At 40.0% G+C, this 21,330-nt stretch overlaps 1 protein-coding gene across 3 annotated transcripts in view; it reads left to right on the top strand.

Moving 5' to 3' along the window:
* The window catches only part of dnai7 (dynein axonemal intermediate chain 7), an 82,346-nt gene that overhangs the window by 48,011 nt on the left and 13,005 nt on the right, over positions 1-21,330 (top strand). For all 3 annotated transcript variants that reach the window (XM_072562320.1, XM_072562318.1, XM_072562321.1), the window contains 3 exons: positions 8,960-9,096; positions 11,140-11,320; positions 14,208-14,422. In XM_072562320.1, the coding sequence (XP_072418421.1) occupies positions 8,960-9,096; positions 11,140-11,320; positions 14,208-14,422 (533 nt within the window). The remainder of the gene's footprint in view (positions 1-8,959; positions 9,097-11,139; positions 11,321-14,207; positions 14,423-21,330) is intronic.

Here is a 21,330-nt window from a genome sequence, read left to right as displayed (position 1 = left end):
CACTGAATTCCTATTAATAATACTCTTAGGGTCATCACTAAACTGGACCAGCAATATAAATACTTTATCTACAAAAACCTGTCAGGAGCAAGGAACTCTGCTCTGAGTAATACGCAATGGCAGCAGTGCATACCATCCACTGGGTGCATTGCAGAAATTCATCAGGACTTCTTGGACAACATTCCATATTCGTGATCTCTAACCTAGGAGGACAAGGGCAGCAGATACATGGGAATACCACCACTTGAAAGCTCCTCTGTAAGGCACACAGCATCCTGACTTGGAACCATATTGTCAGTCCTTCATCCTGGAACTTGCTTCGAAACAGCACTGTAAATGGCCTTACACCAAATGAACTGCAGTGGTTCAGGAAGGCAGCTCACCACCACCTTCTCAAGGGTAATCAGGGATGGCCAATAATTGCAGGCCTAGCCAGATTCACCTATATCGCATGAAAGAATAAAATGCAAAGTCTGATAATAAGCTCTGCCCATTGGAAAATCAAAGAGTAGTTTTGGTGATGAACTGAAGATGTAGCCACAAAAGTTGTAAGGAAACTCTGTGAAGCCCAGGTGAAAACATTGACAACTCCCCACATAACAATTCTTGCTAGAATTTGTGATTTTACTATGATTCCGGAACACAATGACAAAAATCTGTAGTTCCTTTGTGTACATGATAACAAAGAAATGAAGCAGGGATGAAAGTATTAGTTGTTAGTTGTGAGTTTAAACGCTTAACAGCAAAGTTTGGATATTTATATACACCTTTTTTTAAAAGGATGTGCAATGTTTCTGGCTAGACCAACTTTTATTGCCCTATCCTTAATTGCCCAGAAAAGGTTAAGCATTAACCACATTGCTGTGGTTCTGGAGCCTTTTAGGCCAGACCAAGTAAGGATGGTCTATTTCGTTCCCTAAAGGACATTAGTGACCATTTTCTTTTAATAATTCCATTATTCTTATTATTCCAATTTTGATATTTTTATCAAATTTCACCATCATGGTGGAAGTTGAACCTATGTGTTCCATTAGTCCGGGGATTAAGTTACTAGGCAAGTAGAAATTACTAGAACCTCCTGATTAAGGGCTTTTGCCTGAAGCGTTGATTTTCCTGCTCCTCGGATGCTGCCTGACCTGCTGTGCTTTTCCAGCACCACTCTAATCTTGACTCTAATCTCCAGTATCTGCAGTACTCACTTTCGCCTAGTAGAAATTACTACCATGCCACTGCCTCCGGAGTGGGACCATTTGCCACAGCAGATTCGCTGCCGACGATTAGGCACTGCCCTTTGTCCACTGAGGATGCTTAGCCACAGCCCATTGGCCACTGAAGGCGATTCGCCACTGCAAATAAGTTGTATATTTTGAATATTGGTGGTAGCGTTTACTTGTTTTAATAACCATTTGTTTTTGTTAATAGATTTTTAAAAATTTAACAACATTTAAAATGTTAGAGAACAACATATCTAAACTCTATAAAAATGTTGTTATATTGGTTAAGGTAGTGTTTTCGTTGCGTTGTTCTTGAATACGGTGAAAGAGATCGTTTGGAATATCTTAGAGGAATAGCACATAACTATCAAATGAACTGAAATTTCATTGTTTAATATTAATGTGAGATTTTACTGTCATTATAAAGATTTTTAAAATATATTTCCTTTTTCTGGTTAAAGTTTGTAACTCATTTTTATATCTAAACCAATAAAATGATATTTATTTTAACTTTTTTTTATCAATATGTAGTAAGCAGTTGTATAAATAAAGGGGACTGAGAAGTATGAAAGAACAGGAGGGAGGGAAAATAATCAGTACATATATATATTTCCGGTGGTGAATAGTCTCCAGAGGTCAAACGACCCCGATGGAGAAACGCTGGTGGAGAACTGGCAGTGGCTAGTCATCGGTGGCGAATGTGCCGTGGCGAATTGTCACCATTAGTCATCACTATCGTAATCCTTAGTTAGTTATCTTGGTTATCAGTCAAGAAATTCAGATATATTTTAAAAAATAACCATGTAAATTTAATATAATTAGATTTATTTAAATAATTACTTAATATTCCTAATAAGGGAGTGAAACCCCTTGATGAGGTTAGATTATTCTCTTCATTCATTATTCTCCACTTGCAACCTCCATCAGAAAACACAGCTTGTAGTCCTCAGTAGCTCCTTTCCCCTTTCTTCATGACCACTTTCGGTCACTTCAAAACAAAGTGAAGATAGAGAAAAAAGCAGGATGACAGAGGTTTAAAAAAGAAGCAAGCAACAGGACTAAAAACGATGGAAGCAGAACAGGGGACAAGGACTGACTGACAGCAACCTGAAGCCAAAATAAGACAGAGAGAGAGAGAGAGAGACTACAATCTCTGATTTACTGTCTTCATGCCAGAGTTAATTCACATCTGATGCTGTCAATTGAAAAACCTGCATTTTTTTTTGATAAACTGGATGGTTATGGAATTGGGAGAGAACAAACTTGTTGCGTGAAGCCACCTAAAGGTCACTACAGCCACGGCAACTGCAGAACAATTTACATAATAAAATTGAATGGGAAATATTAATATAGTCATTTACAATGAGAAATGGTGGCACAAAGTTCTGAAGTTTGTGAACAGCAAAAAGTGTTACCTATGCAAGGCATTTCATATTATGCTATTCAATTTGGCAACTGTACAATGAATTAACTGTTTGATTATACAAGGTGGAATCAAATTTAGTGTTGAGACTAGAAGGCAATGTCCAACAATTGACTTATACAACTGAATGATAAGTGTCATGCCAAGTTACAGTGGGTAAAGTTGACTGATAATTGTGACCAAACGTTATGCCAGCAGTAGGAAATATTTGCAAATAAACAATATATTTAACATATACAATATAAATGATAGAAAAATATACTTACAGAGATACCTTTTGAAATCTAACTGCATCAGATAGTGAAACCGGTTATGTAGTATTCAACAGAGTACCAAGGATACAAAAAGAGAAATATCCTGGATGTAGGAAATCTGAAATATAAATAGAAAGTACAAGAAACCTCAGCAGGTCAGAGACACAATAGAGGAATATGGACCATGTGTCATTAGATGGGATTAATTTAGATCGGTTAGCGTGGTCAGCACAGACATGGTGGGCTGAAAGGCCTGTTCCTGTGCTACGCTGTTACTTTGAGTTCTATTAGTTTAATCCGTTATTCAAGATATTTATTGATTGTATATTGGCCATGGTGAGATTCGAAATCAAGTCCCCAGAACATTAGCTGGTTGGATTGCTAGTGCATTGACAGTGTCACTTATTCTTTCCATTGCTAGCCCACAAATTTACTGAATTGCAAGACTCCACCCTGAGGAGCAGATGAATCTATTGTGCCAGTTCCACCATTCAGTTAGGTTGATCTGTATCCTAACTCTAATTATCCATTTACGTTCTCTTACCCTGGTCTAAAACTGATCAGTCTCCATTTCATCAGTCTTTATTGAAACTATCCTTCGTAGCTTCATTGGGGAGAGAGTTCCAAATTTCTGCTACCTTTTTGTGAAGATGTTAGCTTGGAAGGGCCTAGCTCTAAGTTTAAAGTCCTACCAGCTTACTCTGGGCTCCACCAGCAGAACAAATCCTTTAATCGTCTTAAACCATTCTAAACTGAAAAGAACAATGCAAGTCATGGTGGGATTTGAACTCATAACCTCTGGGTTATTCAATTTGTAACAGAACCATGAACCTTACGCATATCATTTAGTGGCTTCCATGTTTGTGGCAACTTTCAATTAAGAGAATTTAATTCATCTTTACAATCTGTTTTTGAGTCAAATTAAGGCTTTAGTTGCCTATTTTAATGTGTCAATGTTTTGATGTAATTAATTTAAAGTTGCCTTTTTGCCTGAAAGAAGCTGAATTAACAAGCTTCATTAAAATGGAAATGTAAAGAAAAAGTAAAAAAATTACTAAATTAACAGATAATTTGAAAAAAACTCTTTTAAAACAAGAGGCTGTTTACATTTAACCATTGAAAACTTTTAAAGAATTTGAATGATTAAAATAAAAAAAAACGAAACACAATTAAAGATTCTTTTTCTATAAACCTGAACAAGGGGTTGTAAATATAAGATAGTCCTGACAAAATCCAACCCGTTACAGAACTGCAGAGAAACCTCTTTACTCCAAGAGTGATGGGAATGTAGAACTCACCAACACATGGAGTGATTGATGTGAATAGTGCAGATGTGCTTAAATCGAAACTGGATAAGTAAAGTGATCGAGTCAATACAATACAGTACAGCACAGAAACAGGCCCTTTGGCTCACTAACCCTGTGTTGATTCCTAGCCCTTATTTAGACTAGCTATTTATTGCCCATACACGGTTTCTATCCCTCTGTTCATCTCCTATTCATGTGTCCATCAAGATGCACCTTAAATGTTGCTAATATACCTACATCCACCACCAGCACTGGCAGTAGGTGCCAGGCACCCAGCACCCTCCTTGTGAAAGATTTTCCCCACATTTCTCCCCTAAACCTTCACTTCCTCACCTTGAACCTGTGCCCCCTTGTAGTTGACCTTCCCATCCTGGGAAAAGGCCCTTGACTGCCTGTCCTCTCTTTGTCTCTCATAATTTTGTAGACCTCTGTCAGGTTGCCCCTCAGCCACCATCCTTCCAGTGAAAACATTCCGAATTTATCCAACCTCTCCTCATAACTAAAACCTTCCAAAACTTTTTCTGCAAGCTGTCCAAAGCATCCATTCTGAGAGTGCGGCGACCAGAACTGCACACAATATTCCAAGTTTGACCTAACTAAACTATTCTGCAGCTGTAACATAAATTGTCAACTTTTATACTCAGTGCCCCAGCCAATGAAGGCAAGTGTGCTGTATTTCTTTTTGACCACCATATCCACCTGTCAGGGATCTATGGACCTGTATGCCTAGATCCCTCTATATGTCCATGTTGCTAAGGATTACATAGAAACATAGAAAGTAGGAGCATGCACCACCATTTAATATGATCATGGCTAATTATGCAATCTCAGTATCCCATTCCCACCCTCTCTCCATACCTCTTGATCCCTTTAGCAGCAAGGGCCACAACCAGCTCCCTCTTGAATATATCTAATGAACTGGTCCCAACAGTTTCCTATGGGAGAGAATTCCAAAGGTTCACTACTCTCTGAGTGAAGAAATTCTTCCCCCTCATCTCAATCCTGAATGGCTTACCCGTTATTCTTTGACTCCTAGTTCTGGAGTTGCCCAACATTGGAAACATTCTTCTTGCATCTAGCGGGATTTGATATGTTTCTATGAGACCCCCACCTTATTCTTCTAAATTCCAGTGAATAGAAGCCCAGTCGATCCAGTCTTTCTTCATGTGTCAATCCTACCATCTGGGGAAGCAGTCTGGTGAACCTTTGCTGAACTCCCTCAATAGCAAGAATGTCCTTCCTCAGACTAGGAGACCAAAACTGCACACAATACTCACCAAGGCCCTATATAACTGCAGCAAGATATCCTTACTCCGATACTCAAATCTTCTGACTATGCAGGCCAGCATGCCATTAGCTTTCCTCACTGTCTGCTACACCTGTATGTCAACCTTCAGTGACTGTTCCACCCTGACACCCAGGTCTTGTTGCACCTCATCTTTTCCTAAACTGCCACCAATCAGATAATAATCTGTCTTTCTGTTATTGCCTCACATTTATCCACATTATATTGCATTTGTCAAGTATGTGCCCACTCAGTCAGTCTTTCCAAGTCATCCTGCAGTCTCTTAGCATCCTTCTCACGGCACACACTACCACTCAATTTAGTGTCGTCTGCCACTCAGCTGTATAATTTACACCTGAATTTGATCTTCCAAAATGCATCACCTCACATTTATCTGGATTAAACTCCATCTGCTATTTCTCTGCTTAAATCTGCATCTATATCTATATGGCAATGCTCCTCACTATCTGAAAATCTGCCAATTTTGGTGTCGTCTGCAAACTTAATCCACAATCAGACCACCTACATTTTTCTCCAGATCATATATATATATATATTACAAACAACAAAGGTCCCAGTAACCACTAGTTACTGATCTCCATTCCAAAAAGTACCCTTCCACTATGACACTCTGTCTTGTGACTAAGCCAGTGTTGTATCCATCTAACTGGCTCCCACTGGATCCCATGAGTCTGTACCTTTTGTACCAGTCTGCCATGAGGTATATGTCAAATGCCTTACTAAAGTCCCATGTAGACAACATCCACTGCCCTTCTCTCATCAATCATTCTTGTCACCTGCTCATAAACACTGAATCAAGTTGGTGAGGCATGACCTTCCAAATATGAATAAATCCTGAATCTCAGTATCTTCTCCAACAGCTTCCCATTACTGATGTGAGGCTCACTGGCCTGTAATTATCTGGATTATCTGTTTTCCTTGTTAAACAAAGGAACAACATTGGCCATTCTCCAGTTCTCTGGAACCTTACCTGAGGCCAAAGAGAATGCAAAGATATCTGTTAAGGCACCAGCTACTTCCTCCTTTGCCTCTCATAGTATCCTCCTTAAGCCATTGTCCAAGGACATTTCTTAGCCACTTTTAGCCCTTTGAGGTGTGGGACAAAGAGGTAGAAGGGGAGAGATGACCTAAGTTGTGAGGTGGGCCAAGTGGAGGTCAAACACTGGCATTGAACAATTAAGTTGACAGGGCTAGTTTTGCACTGTACATTCTCAGGTGTGACAGTGGCACACTGGTTAACATTGCTGCCTCACAGTGCCAGGGATCCGGGTTCAGTTCACAGCCTCTGGTGATTGCCTGTGTGGAGTTTGCATGTTCTCCCTGTGTCTGCGTGGGTCCCCTCTTCATGCTCCAGTTTCCTCCCAGAGTCCAAAGATGTGTAAGCTGGTGAATTAGCTATGATAAATGTGGGGTTGGGGGAAAAGTGTTCTGGGTGGCATGTTCTTCAGAGGGTTGGCGTAGACTTGATGGGCTGAATGGCCTCTATCCACACTATAAGGATTCTATGAAGTTGGTCAGCTTCTGAACCATGACAGGGGAGCCCTGTTATGGAATTGTGGACCTTTTGAAAGTGTTCTCAACTTTATATGTTATAATTAGATACTGTATGATAGCTATGTCTCTGTCCCTAAAGGCAAATAGCCATCATTATGCTCAGATGCATTGAGCACTTACTAAAGTGGATAAAGTTCTCTTCTGTATTCAATAGTATTGAGAATTATGTATTAGAGTATCATCTGGACTCTGTGCTTTGATATTTTTATATTGATTTAAGGTCAGACATTTGTTGAGCCTTTGAAGTATCTGAACAGGTGCCTAGTATGATTGAATATCCATCTGCTGAAGCTTTGAAAATGTGAACAGATGGCCATCTGTTCAGGTAACTACAATGGCACCATTTTATTGATTTCTGGATGGGTTTGTTTCTACGGGTAAAGAGATGAAATAGGTTTTAAATAAGTGTAGTGACATGGAAAGGGAGTAGGGTTGAGGAGGAAGGCCCTTTGAGGTACCAACACATTACTGAGGATGTTCAACTACTTATTTTAGTTAGACATCATCATTTGTGTGCAAAAAGAAGTTGTGATTCCAGATTCTGGTGGCACATCAGATTCAGCAACTGATATCAGATCTGAGCAATACACCTCATCCAACACGGGTAACAATTAGTTTTACTAATTCACTTGGCATCTTTAATTTGAAAAGAAAAATACAAAAGCATGTTGTTGTCTACCTGAATGGAATTTCAAGGTCAACATCAAAGGAGTGCCTTAAGTAGGATCTTATGTGAAAGTAGGGAGATGGAGAGTCATGGCAGGATAGCAAGAGATTTAGCAGCTCTGTATTTATGATGGAATCATCTAGGTCTTTCTGGATCAAGGAATAGGAGCATTTAGGAGTAGGAGAAATCTCAGAGGTGGGCATCAGGCAGCCTCTTTTCACCTCTGGTAATTTTTCTGGAGGCATACCATCAGCTGCAGTTTAGGGTTGCTGTATGGTGATGGATGATCCTTAGGTTATGGATAGTTGGAGCTGAGGAGAATGAAATCTTGGTGTACTTTATGGAGTCCAGCTGGAACTGATGAAAGTAGCTAAACAGTTGTGTGCTGTCGACAGCCAACTGTTGCCATCTGAACTTGAGGGGTCTAAGAAGGGTTGCGTAACAAAGGGAATGATCAGGATTGGAGTGATTGTAGTTTTGCTGAATTAAGTAGTTCATTTTTTGAAAATGCTTATTTTCAAGCATTTAACACTTCCCTGGGATTAAGCATTTAGAACTCTTTTAAAAATCTCTATTCAAAACGTTGTCTCTGGCATCAAAACATTAATTCAATTTCTCTCTTGCTGAGTTCCTTCAGCAATTTCGGTTTGCATTTCGACCCTTTTGTTTATTTTCACTAATGGGCTCAGTATGTGGCAGGCTGATGTTGTTAGTCTTCATGGAGAGTTAATTCAGCCAACAGGGTATTGCTACCGGACTAAGCCCAGGGGGCATCAGTTCAAATCGCAAATTGTAAATTGAATTTGATTAGTTTGGTTATTCTGGACTGACAAAATGGGGAAAAAGAAGATTGTCACAACACTACCGTTGGCTCACTGATGACTTTAGGGAAGGGATAGTATCTCCTCTCCACATAGAATCTACACATGACCCCAGTCCTACATTATGTTGCGAACTCTTAATGTGCTTTGAAATACCCCATTAAATAGAGTTGTTATGGTAATTATAAATATGTAATAAGTGAGGAATTGCTAACAATCATCCACATCCCAAGGAGAAATGTTATAATAATTATTTACATTTAGATCATATTTGCAAAATTTGAACCAACAATCAAAAAGTCACTTTGGTGAGCAGGGACAAAACTAAGTCTTTGACGTAATATTTTTGTAATATCTAATAAAGGAATTCTATTGTCTATTGCAACTTGATTTCATACTTTTTGTCCATCTAGAAAAGGTATCATATGAGGCCATCGCTATGAGTATCGTTGACTTTAATCAGTACACGCCACTGGGAGGAGTTTATTATTTTGACATACTGAAGTTGCCACCTCAGCCCAAGTTTGTTAAAGGATGGAGAATCGTCCAGGTAAACATCTATTTTATACTACAGCATCTGAATGTTGTTTAAACAATGCTTTTATTTCAAGAGATACAGTAAGTAGTAAGATCTCAGGAGTCATTCCCCAATGTGTTGTGGTTCTAGACAGATACACCAAGTCATTAAAATGCCCAGATGAGGAGGGATGAACTGGTTCCTGTTCTTTTCTCATCCACCTTTCAGTTGGTTGCAACGAGGTTTATTTTTAAAGGATCTCTTCCCTCATGAAAACCTTTGCTCTTGACACGATTTTAAAAGGAGTCAATTTAACAAGGCTTTCCTAAGTTAAAAGAGAATGAGTTCATTACTAATTATTATTGCACATAGGAAATAATGCAACACACATGGACTAGAAATTACAACTGGGCTTCAAAAGATAGTGGCTTTAAAAAAAAGAAGTCTACATATCAGTCTCTGAATTGTTTGTAAAGAGTGGATGTTAAACGTGGTCAATAATGTGAAGGTAATCTTAAGGTTAGCATTGGTCATTTTAAGATTCTTGGTTTTGCAGGTTGGTTGAGTTCCTTGTTATTTGATTTCGTTAAACTATGACTGAAGTCCAGAAGTCAGGGTGAGAGAGAGTCCTTTTGTTACCCTATTGTCCGGATTACTAACTTGCTGATTCCTAGCACTTGAGAGGATCTCTCTACCTATAACTAAAGGATTTTGACTGTGACCTTTACTGCGGGCGAATACTCAAACCCAGGCTAACACAGATGAGTACCTTAGCTTGCTCACATACACAAATAGGTTCAGTTCTAATATCTCTCAAATAGAGTTGAAAGTGGCATTTTAAGCTCTGTCCTTCTATATCTTTCAGAGGATAAATACAAAACGTGTCTATCTGTAGGTTGGGACATAATTCACAGGGGGGGGGGGGGGGGGTCTTGCTACTGAGCAGGGTTTATCAGCACCTCATTATGGTTGTAATCACACAATGTCACATTCTAGTTGGTTTTGATCTTCCTCTGCCTCCTTTGCAGTTTTTTTTGAAGTTCCCTTCACATCTTTTGGTGAGATATTCCATGGGTCTGTCAGTTTGTCTCTCTCCATCAACAGCTACTTTATTTACATCAAGCATTCAATTCAGAAACTTGAACACAGTTTGAGAAGTAGGGGCTTGGACTATTTGTCAATTCAGCCCCATTTTAACACTTAAAAATTAATCAAACCCTGTTTGTCAACAAAAACAAAATAGTAATAAAGAAACATAGTTTTTAATGGTAAATGTTACTATTAAAGGTTGTGGTTGTTGATAAACATGATACCTCATATGACCATGTGTTTTTAAAGTATTCCGTAAAAATATTACTTTATACAGTCCCCAGACCTTTGCTTCATCTGAGCCAGTCCAGCTCATGAACTTTAACCAAGAAGCTGTGGAAATAAAACTGAATGTCTTGAGTTGGCTAGTGTTGGAACATAGATCATACCAAGGATAGATCTGTTTATTGAACTTAAGGCTATTCAAACTAAATTTTTGGTAACCTGAAGTGCTAGTAGCTCTCGTTTCAGAAACAGACTTGAGCAAAGTTTCGATTGACTTGGTCACTGCAGCTACAGCTGATCAATGCTAGATTAATGTTGAGCCACACGTGCTTGTGTGTCTGAAATTCAAGGTGTATCGTGATTAATCAGTCTCCATACTCTCTGGATGGGTACAATTATTGGAAGATCACTACACTGATCTGACAGTGTGGTCACTTTTTAGAAAATTGATTGTTTAGTCCAAAATATTCTTTGTAATCTTTGAACTACATTAAACAAAAACTTGAATGGTTATGGACATAATTCACTTACGTTTCAAATTTCTTGATCTTTTATTTGATTTTGACCAGATTGCACTATTATGTGAGCAGAAAACACATGGAAACTTCAACCCTCTAGTTACATTTCTATAGAAGATCCAAATAATAAAGCAACTTCAAGTACATTGACTTCTGGTACTTTAACATTTCATAACTTTAACAAGCACTCCACAAATAGTATATACCTGATTACTGATGAATAAACATATTATGTCAATTTTAGATGAAGGATACAGGATTGATGTCAGCTCCCTATCCACCAGAGTCAAACAAGGAAGACAGTCCCACCCCAGATGAAAAGGAAGGTGAAAGCCGTAATGCACCACCCGCAGGAATCACACTCAAACTCCCTTCAAAAGCATTGTTCTTTGAACAGCCTAAGCCTGCTCGATGGGACCAAACAGGTATCAAACTCACTCAGTGCACAATTGAAAAATTAATCAGTAATTAAAAAATTCAGACCATGCAACACGCAATGTAAAATCTAGGGTTATAAGCCAACCTCACCTCAGAGTGAATTGAAGTGGGCCTTCTTGAAGGAGAGAATCTCGATTTGTTTTGCTGTGGTCAGGACTAATGCCTGATCTGCACCATACAGTTTTATCATTGGAGTGAAGCGATGTACTCATAGAATTGACCCTCACAGACTTAAAAATATTTTCTGGAAAACATTTCAATAAGGTTTTTCTGTTGCTTGTGGGTGGGGTGGGGTGGGGTGGGGTGCAGTGCAGTATATCAGCATTAAAATTCTTTCTTAATTACTTCAATTCTTTATTAAGCCACACAGCAACCACATGTCCATCCTCAAACTTTCACCCAGAATTAATCCGTCTCACAAAGTACCTGCTTGCCACCCTGGTGCAACCCACAGCCAAAGATTCCTTTGCCACCCTTCCATGTGAACACAATGGGTGAATATTCATAGCCTCTTAGAACTGGACTGGGAGATGGGGAGGTTGGCAATAGGGCATAGGAAGCCATCAGGTGGTGAGTACAAGATCTTCCCAACACCATAGTGCCAATGACCAGAATTGTGGTAGTATGGCCATCCACCTTGTGGTCATTTAAGGGTCTGCCATGCTATGTGAAGTTAGGTAATCTCTGCATGCTTCTCTGTAAGCTCCATTGGTGGAGGTTCTTTCTTTATAGAACATAAAAAAGTACAGCACAGAACAAGCCCTTTGGCCCACAATGTTGTGCTGAGGTTTAATCCTAATGTAAAATATAATAACTTAACCAACGCACCCCTCAACTCACTGCTCTCCATATGCCTGTCCAGCAGTTGCTTAAATGTCCCTAATGACACTGCTCCCACCACCACCACCACCGGCAATGCATTCCATGCATTCACAACACACTGCGTAAAGAACCTACCTCAGACATCGCCTCTATACCTTTCCTCTAATATCTTAAAACTATGACCCCTCGTACCAGTCAATCCTGCCCTGGGGAAAAAGTCTCTGGCTATTGACTATCTATTCCTCTCATTATTTTGTATACCTCGATCAGGTCTCCTCTCTTCCTCCTCCTCTCCAGAGAGAAAAGTCAGAGCTCTTTCAACCTTTCTTCATACGGCATGCCCTCCAATCCAGGTAGCATCCTAGTAAACCTTCTTTGCAAAGGGCGACCAGAACTGGACACAATATTCCAAGTGTGGTCTCACCAGAAACTTGTAGAGCTGTAGCAAAACTTTGCGGCTCTTAAACTCGATTCCCTGTTAATAAAAGCCAAAATACCACATGCTTTCTTAACAACTCTGTCCACTTGGGTGGCAACTTTGAGGGACCTATGTACTTGCACACCCAGATCCCTCTGTTCCTCCACACTATCAGGAATCCTGTCTTTAATCCTATATTCAGCATTCGTGTTCAACCTTCCAAAATGCATCACTTCGCATTGATCCAGGTTGAACGCCATCTGCAATTTCTCAGCCCAGCTCTGCATCGTGTCTATATCGTGCTGCAGCCTGCAACAGCCCTCGATACTATTGACGACACCGTCAACCTTTGTGTCATCTGCACATTTACTAACCCACCCCTCAACCTCCTCATCCACGTAAATTTATAAAAACTACAGAGAGCAGAGGCCCAAGAACAGAGCCCTACGGGACCCCACTCAACACTGACCTCCAGGCAGAATACTTACCATCTACAACCACCGATTCTGAGTCCAAATAGCCAATTCTCCCTGTATCCCATACTTCCTGACTTTATGAATGAGCCTACCGTGGGGAACCTTTTCAAACGCCTTGCTGAAGTCCATATCCACCACATCCACTGCTCAACCTTTGTCGACCTGTCTTGTCACCTCCTTGAAGAACTCAATAAGATTTGTGAGGCATGACCTGCCCCTCACAAACCATACTGACTGCCTTTAGTCATGCTATACTTTGCCAAATAGTCATAGATTCTAACCCTCAGGAATTCTTTCCAAATCTTTGCTGACCACAGATGTAAGACTGACTGGTCTGTAATTGCCAGGGATTTCCCTATTACCCTTCTTGAAAAGAGGAACAACATTAGTCTCCTTCCAATCCTCCAGTATGACTCCTGTGGAGAGTGAGGAGGCAAAGATCTTCGCCAGTGGCTTAGCAACCTCCTTTCACGCTTCCCAGAGCAGCCGAGGATAAATCTGGTCTGGCCCTGGGGACTTATCAATCTTAATGTCTTCCAAAATTTTCAGCACATCAACTTCATAAATCTTGATCTGGTCAAGCCTGTATCCCAGCTCCTCAAAGTTCTCATTCACAGCAAGGTCCCTTTCCTTAGAGAAAGCTGAAGCAAAATACTCATTTAGGGCTTCCCCTGTCTCTCAGACTCTATGCACAAGTTCCCTACGCTATCCCTGATCGGCCCTACCTTCTCCCTGATCATTCTCTTATTCCTCATGTAGGAGTACAATGCCAAGCCTTTTTCGTGCCTCCTCCTGGCTCTCCTCAGTCCATTTTATGGGATCACATCATCACTTCCACTGGTTTCTGAGGGCTTTTCCTCAGTGTCTCCCAACCCAACTGACCTGACTTGAGTCCTTTCCCTGAAGGTGCAGTTTCAGTAATGGCCACTGTTAGTGTTGACACTACTGAGCTCTCGCCATAGTGATTGGGTGGCAGATGGGATATAACCACTGTACCTGATTGACTGGTAGTAGTTTAATTGGCTGTTGCCAGCAATATACATCTGACACCCACCTTCAACCAAAGAGGAGTCAGCTCTAGCTTTCAGCCCTGATGGTGTGACGTCACCTTAACAAGATGGTTAGAACCCAGACTAATATATTTATTTTTCATTATAGGTAAACAATGGAGGACAGATGGCATTCACAGCATCACATTTGAGCCAGAGGAACAGATACTGTCCTTTAAGATGGACACATTCAACATTTTCACTCTGATCCAGAGATATTATGTCAATATGCCTTTCCAATCTTGGATACTTAAACCTGCGGCAGAAAATGAAGCTATTTTAACTGTCCACGCTGCCTTTACCAAAGTAGAAATTCGAATGAAGGTACATTTTCTGATTATACTGTAATTTAGTAAGTGATTTTTCAAAACAAAGCCAGCAACCTCAAAGTTCAGAAGTTGTGATATTGCATTCAATTTATTTGGTAAACTGTGCTAATTGCTGCAAGAAAAAAACTATAAGAGTTGCCTGATTGTCATTAAGAACACATCAGGTTGGACAATTCATCATGAGAGTAAATGATTTTAAAGCCTTACTCCGGCTGACCTTCTAACAGCTTCAGTCACGAGCTCTGTTACTCAGCACAGTTAATGTCTAAGTTAGAAAAAGCTTATCACAAATCACTCTGGTATAGCGTTATATTACTTTGGTTTACATTTTATCTTGTAATAGTTGCACAGGTACAAATATTAATGGAATACACCTGTAGGTTAATATTTATGTTAGCGGACTGGTTGGTTGCATTTACAGTGAGAGCAATTTTGGGATTTGTCCATCCTTAAGCTTTGTAGCATCAACAGATATCATATCAGACGGTTGGAGAACCTGGGGTTTGTAAACCTTTGGCAGAGGAACATGGATGTTTATCAAGTTGGGATTGTGAATGCAGTAGATCTCTGTTGGCATCCCATCAGGATAGCAAGTGGTTGATGTACACTGATGTCACCACTCATTTTGACTATTGTGAAGGTTGAGTCACGGGGTGGGGGGAGTTGACGTTGGTTCTCAGCTGCATGCTACAGAGCCAAACCTTGTGGCAACTCACCAGTACTGTGATGTAGTAAAATCCATTGGTTATTCCACTAAACTTATAACCAGTCAGATCCTGCAGTGGATTGGGGAAATGATCTGAAAAGATCAAGTGACATTTTCATTTTTATATAGGCCCAGGAAGAGCATTCATAGGCTCCAAAAGAATAAAAACCAAACATGATTTACGTACAGATTGCTTATCTTGCTTGATCCTAAATTCATATATGCTTTCCTCTACTCTCACTGTTTTATGTGGCTACAAGTTCCATTTCCTAACTATTCTTCAGGTAAAGAAGTGTCTCCTAATTTTTATTGGGTTTATTAATACCCCTCTTATTTGTATGACTGCTAATTTGTTCTCTTCTGTACTTGTGCTATGTCTAACCCTACATAATTTTAAAGACCTCTACCAAGAACTTCAAGATATTCTACTTTTTTGTTTTTAGATCTGATATTTATTATTTTCCTTGTAAATATATTTTGCTCCTTTAGTGCCTTTATATTACTTTATATTAGTGCCTTTATATTGTAATACAGAGACAAGTACTGATTAGTCCAAGTGTGGTAAGAACAAAGTCTATATAACTTTGGCATAATTTGCCTGCTTTTCATTTCTAACCCTCTAGAATTTTACCATGATATTCTGTATCATTTTCAATAGCTTTATTAATTTGCATTATTCATTTTAATAGCTCGCATAGCTATAGAAATTACTCAATATATTTCCAACAGCATTCCACTTTGATTTGTATAGTTCCAGCACATTGTTGACGTAAAGTAATACTGTAGGAATCAACAAAATATCATAATAAAATGATCACAGCAGGATTACTAATGGTAGGAATATGACTGAAAAATCATAAGAACTAGGTTGAAATAAGTACATTAGCATGCAAGACTTAAAGGAATATACAAGTCGATTAGATGAGATGACTTACAGTGTGGAAACAGGCCCTTCGGCCCAACAAGTCCACACCGACCCGCCGAAGTGCAACCCACCCATTCCCCTACATTTACCCCTTGACCTAACACTATGGGCAATTTAGCATGGCCAATTCACCTAACCTGCACATCTTTGGACTGTGGGAGGAAACCGGAGCACCCGGAGGAAACCCACGCAGACACAGGGAGAATGTGCAAACTCCACACAGTCAGTCGCCTGAGTCAGGAATGGAACCCGGGTCTCTGGTGCTGTGAGGCAGCAGTGCTAACCACTGTGCCACCCAAATTAAGCACTTTCTTAGTGTTTTAAAATCACCGACCCACACAATGTCAAACTGACAGTAGTTTTTTGGGAATAGTGCTTGAATTTTCCTTTTTCATAGTAGTGGGGTTATCAGTGAGGTGGAGGTTGATTTTTGACACGATATAGAATAGTTTCAGTTCTTGAACATGCACAGATTATAGGGGGAGTTTTTAATACAAAAACATCAAAAATAAATAGCACACTTTCACATGTAAGAGTCTGTAAGTTGATCCCATTAATATTACCATTCAATGGTAACAATGGTAATGGTAATAAGTCATTACATATAAAATGAAACCCATCTCCAGAACCGTTTGACCTTTATCTATTAAAGTTTGTGAAACTTTACTTCACTAAAATATTTTTGTCTTACAGTTTAATGCAATGCAAATTTTTCCAATTAAGTTTGTATTATTAAAAGTCATTGTAAAAAGGGCTGTTACAAAAATATGATGTTATATCAGAAAATTGTGATAGTACACTTTATCCTAAAAGTATGGTCGAGTTTGTGGAATGCTGTTTTCTGTGAAAACAAATCCTATAAATTTAAATGACATGCATCTGAAGGTTTTACATTCTGTGGAAAGGTGTCTTGTTCAAATTAAGAAATGCACATTTAAAAAAAAGCATACATTCTTCACAATATGTCCAGTTCTACCTATTCTTCTCATATAATCCACTTTTAACCCAAGTGGATTCATCTTTCTCCATTTCTCCTTGTCAAATCTCTTTTCAGAGCTTCCCACTACACATTCTTGAACTACTATCTTGGTGAATTGAGAAAGTCAGCCACATCCAAACAAACAGTCACAAATTAATTTTAAGGAAATAAGAAAGATGTGTTCCTTCAAACAATATATATGGTAAATTATAGTTAAATACATTTCAACAAAATCTACAACAAAAACAATAGCCCAGCCCTACATTTAGTGTATGCATAGGCACACATTGAACTCAACTGTAGCATTTTAGATTAGATTAGATTAGATTAGATTAGATTAGATTAGATTAGATTAGATTAGATTATTTTCAGTGTGGAAACAGGCCCTTCGGCCCAACAAGTCCACACCGCCCCGCCGAAGCGTAACCCACCCATACCCCTACATCTACATCTACCCCTTACCTAACACTATGGGCAATTTAGCATGGCCAATTCACCTGACCTGCACATCTTTGGACTGTGGGAGGAAACCGGAGCACCCGGAGGAAACCCACGCAGACACGGGGAGAACGTGCAAACTCCACACAGTCAGTCACATTAATATGTGAATTCATAAATTTTAAATAGCACATGGTTAACAATGGGTATTCCATAGCTGCTTGTAATATATTCACTCAATGCACAAACAACAGCTGATTGATACAATTTTTTTTTCCCTCATAAGTCCTCATCTTTTACTAAAATCACTGGCAGCAGCCTTGTGCTGATGAGAAAATGAACAGAGTGAATTTTGAAGAGAATCTTTTATAAATTTAAATAGTAACAATGCATCCACATATCATACATCAGTAACATAGGCAAATCTCATTGCAGCTGGCAGAATTACTAACCAGTTGATTTTTTTCTACCTAAAACGACATTTCAAATCACAAACTTGCAAGTTGCAGAGAGGTATAGTGAAGCTGTCACTGGACTTTCATTTGAGGCACCAGATAATGCTCTGGGGACCTGGGTTTGAATACCATCACAGCAAAAATGTCCGTATTACAGAGGAGGAAGTGCTGGATGTCTTGAAAATGCATAAAAGTGGATAAATCCCCAGGACCTGATCAGATGTACTCTAGATCTCCGTGGGAGGCTAGGGAAGTGATTGCTGGGCCTCTTGCTGAGATATTCCTATCATCGATAGTCAAAGGTGAGGTGCCGGAAAACTGGAGGTTGGCTAAAGTGGTGCCAATGTTTAAGAAAAGGTGGTAAGGACAAGCAAAGGAACTAGAGACCACTGAGCCTGATGTCAGTGGTGGGCAATTTGTTGGAGAGAATCCTGAGGGACAGGATGTACATGTATTTGGAAAGGCAAGGACTGATTAGGGATAGTCAACATAACTCTGTGCGTGGGAAATCATGTCTCACAAACTTGATTGAATTTTTTGAAGATGTAACAAAGAGGATTGAAGAAGGCAGAGCAGTAGATGTGATCTATATAGACTTCAGTAAGGTGTTCAACAAGGTTCCCCATGGGAGACTGGTTAGCAAGGTTAGATCTCATGGAATACAGGGAGAACTACCAATTGGATACAGAACTGGCTCAAAGGTAGAAGACAGAGGCTGATGGAGAAGGATAGTTTTTCAGGGTGGGGGCTTGTGACCAGTGGAGTGCCACAAGGATCGGTGCTGGGTCCACTACTTTTCATCATTTTTATGAATGATTTGGATGTGAGCATAAGAGGTATAGTTAATAAGTTTGCAGATGACACCGAAATTGGATGTGTAGTGGACAGCAAAGAAGGTTACCTCTCATTACAATGGGATCTTGTAATGGGCCAATGGGCTGAGAAGTGGCAGATGGAGTTTAATTCAGATAAATGCGAGGTGCTGCATTTTGGGAAAACAAATCTTAGCAGGACTTATACACAATGGTAAGGTCCTAGGGAGTGTTGCTGAACAAAGAGAGCTTGAAGTGCAGGTTCATAGCTCCTTGAAAGTGGAGTCGCAGGTAGATAGGATAGTGAAGGCGGTGTTTGGTATGCTTTCCTTTATTGGTCAAAGTACAGGAGTTGGGAGGTCATGTTGCGGCAGTACAAGACATTGGTTAGGCCACTGTTGGAATATCGTGTGCAGTTCTGGTCTCCTTCCTATTGGAAAGATATTGTGAAACTTGTAAATCTTTTCTGAACCCTTTCAAGGATGTTACCAGGGTTGGAGGGTTTGAGCTATAGAGAGAGGTTGAATAGGCTGGGGCTGTTTTCCCTGGAGTGTTGGAGGCTGAGAGGTGACCTTATAGGAGGTTTACAAAATCATGAGGGGCATGGATAGGGTAAATAGACAAAAGTCTTTTCCATGGGGTCAGGGAGTCCAGAATGAGAGGGCAAGATATAAAAGAGAGCTAAGGGGCAAATTTTCCTCACAGAGGGTGGTGGAGGCTAGTACAATTGCAACATTTAAAAAGGCATCTGGATAGGTATATGAATAGGAAGGGTTTGGAGGGATATGGGCCGGGTGATGATAGATGGGACTAGATTGGGTTGGGATATCTGGTAGGCATGGACGAGTTGTACTAAAGGGTCTGTTTCCATGCTGTACCTCTCTATGACTCTAAATGGCGTTTGAATTCTTACAGACTTGTCAAACAACAGGTGAAAAAAAGCTGGAATTCAAAGTCTAACCATGAAACCATGATGATAAAACCATTGTCCATTGTTTAAAAAAAATTTGCTTCATTCCATCCTCTTGAAGGCCAAATCATTTTGACAAATTTCCTTTTCTCATGTAGCATCAGACCCACAGCAATAATATGGTCTGTGTAGGTTACTCATTGCAGGGTCGGTGTGGACTTGTTGGGCTGAAGGGCCTGTTTCCACACAATAGGGAATCTAATCTGATCTAGCACCAATCTATGTAACGGAGACAACAACAGCAAACTCAGCCCTGTCATTCTGCAAAGTTCTCCTTACTGACATATTGGGATTAGTGCCAAAATGGAGTGAGCAATCTTACAGACTAGTCAAAGAACAGGCTGAAATATGCATACTCACTGAGTATGCACCTCGATACAAATATCACCACATGTCCTAACAGCAGGATGGACCCAGCAGAGGTGAGTGTAGTGACTACAGTTGGATAGGATTTGCATTGGAATTCCTGAACATTGCCTCTGAATATACTTGCAGCTGACTTCAGCCAAAATTGAGGAGTAGATTATCCATCTCAGCTTCTTTCAGAGGTCCCCAATATCACAGGTCTTCAGTCAAATTTGAAATAGCTGAAGGCAAAGGATTCAGCAAAGGCTTTGGGTCCTGACAATATTCTGGCCATAATATTTGTACTCCAGAACTTGCCATGCCTTGGCAAAACTGTTCCAGTACAGTTATAACATTCACATCTACCCACCGAAGTGGAAAATTGTCTAGGTATGTCATGTGTACAAAGAGCAGGTCAAATCAAACCCAGCCAGTTACCACCCCTCCAGTCTATTTATGATCTTCAGTGAAGGTGTTACCAACAATGCCATGAAGCAGCACTGGCTTAGCAATAAGCTGTTGACTGATACTTGGTTTGGGTTCCATCAAGGCCACTCCATTCCTGACCTCATTGCAGCGTTGTTGTAAGCATGAGCAAAAGAGCTGATTTCCAGAAGTGAGGGGAAGGTGACTGCCCTTGAGATCAAGACTGTATTTACCTGAGTAAGAAGGGCCTTTAGCAAAACTAGAATCAGTAGCATTGGGGGAAAACTCTCTGGTTTGTGTTAGATCTGGCACATTGGAAGCTAGTGGTGGTTGTTGGAAGTCATGTCATCTCAGCTCCAGGATATGTCTGCTGTGTCCTAGGTTCAAACAAAGTACATCATAAGGTTCTCAGACTGTTTAGCACTCACACTTCAGTGCTTAATTTACTTCATGCACTTTATAGTGTCAGTCCATGCCCTGCTTCACAATGCTCTCTTAAGATACACTGACTTCAGCACTGAGTTAGTTACAGACTGCTAGCCTCTGTGGTTTACCGTGTGGAAGGAAAGGCTGACAATTTGTGACAATGTGGAGCACTGAATAACTATGTAGCAGTCAGACAGGATGTGGACAGGTCATTGTACAGCTATTTCAGTTGCAGTTGACTAGGTATAATGCTTTGGCCTCCTTTGGAAATCAGCTAGGAAAAAAAACTACCCTCCTCCTCAGCAGCCCATCTCTTAGCATCTCCAGATTCCAGTCCTGGAAGCAGGGAACTAGCTTACATTTTCTGTGGCATTTTCAGACTGAGGACAATGGTTTGAGTAGTAGTTCCTGGTTTGAAGTG

This window comes from Chiloscyllium punctatum, chromosome 44 (assembly GCF_047496795.1).
Source record: "Chiloscyllium punctatum isolate Juve2018m chromosome 44, sChiPun1.3, whole genome shotgun sequence".
Taxonomy (NCBI): Eukaryota; Metazoa; Chordata; class Chondrichthyes; order Orectolobiformes; family Hemiscylliidae; genus Chiloscyllium; species Chiloscyllium punctatum.
The sequence above is the reverse complement of the archived record's forward strand: the minus strand, read 5'-3'. Positions and strand labels throughout refer to the sequence as shown.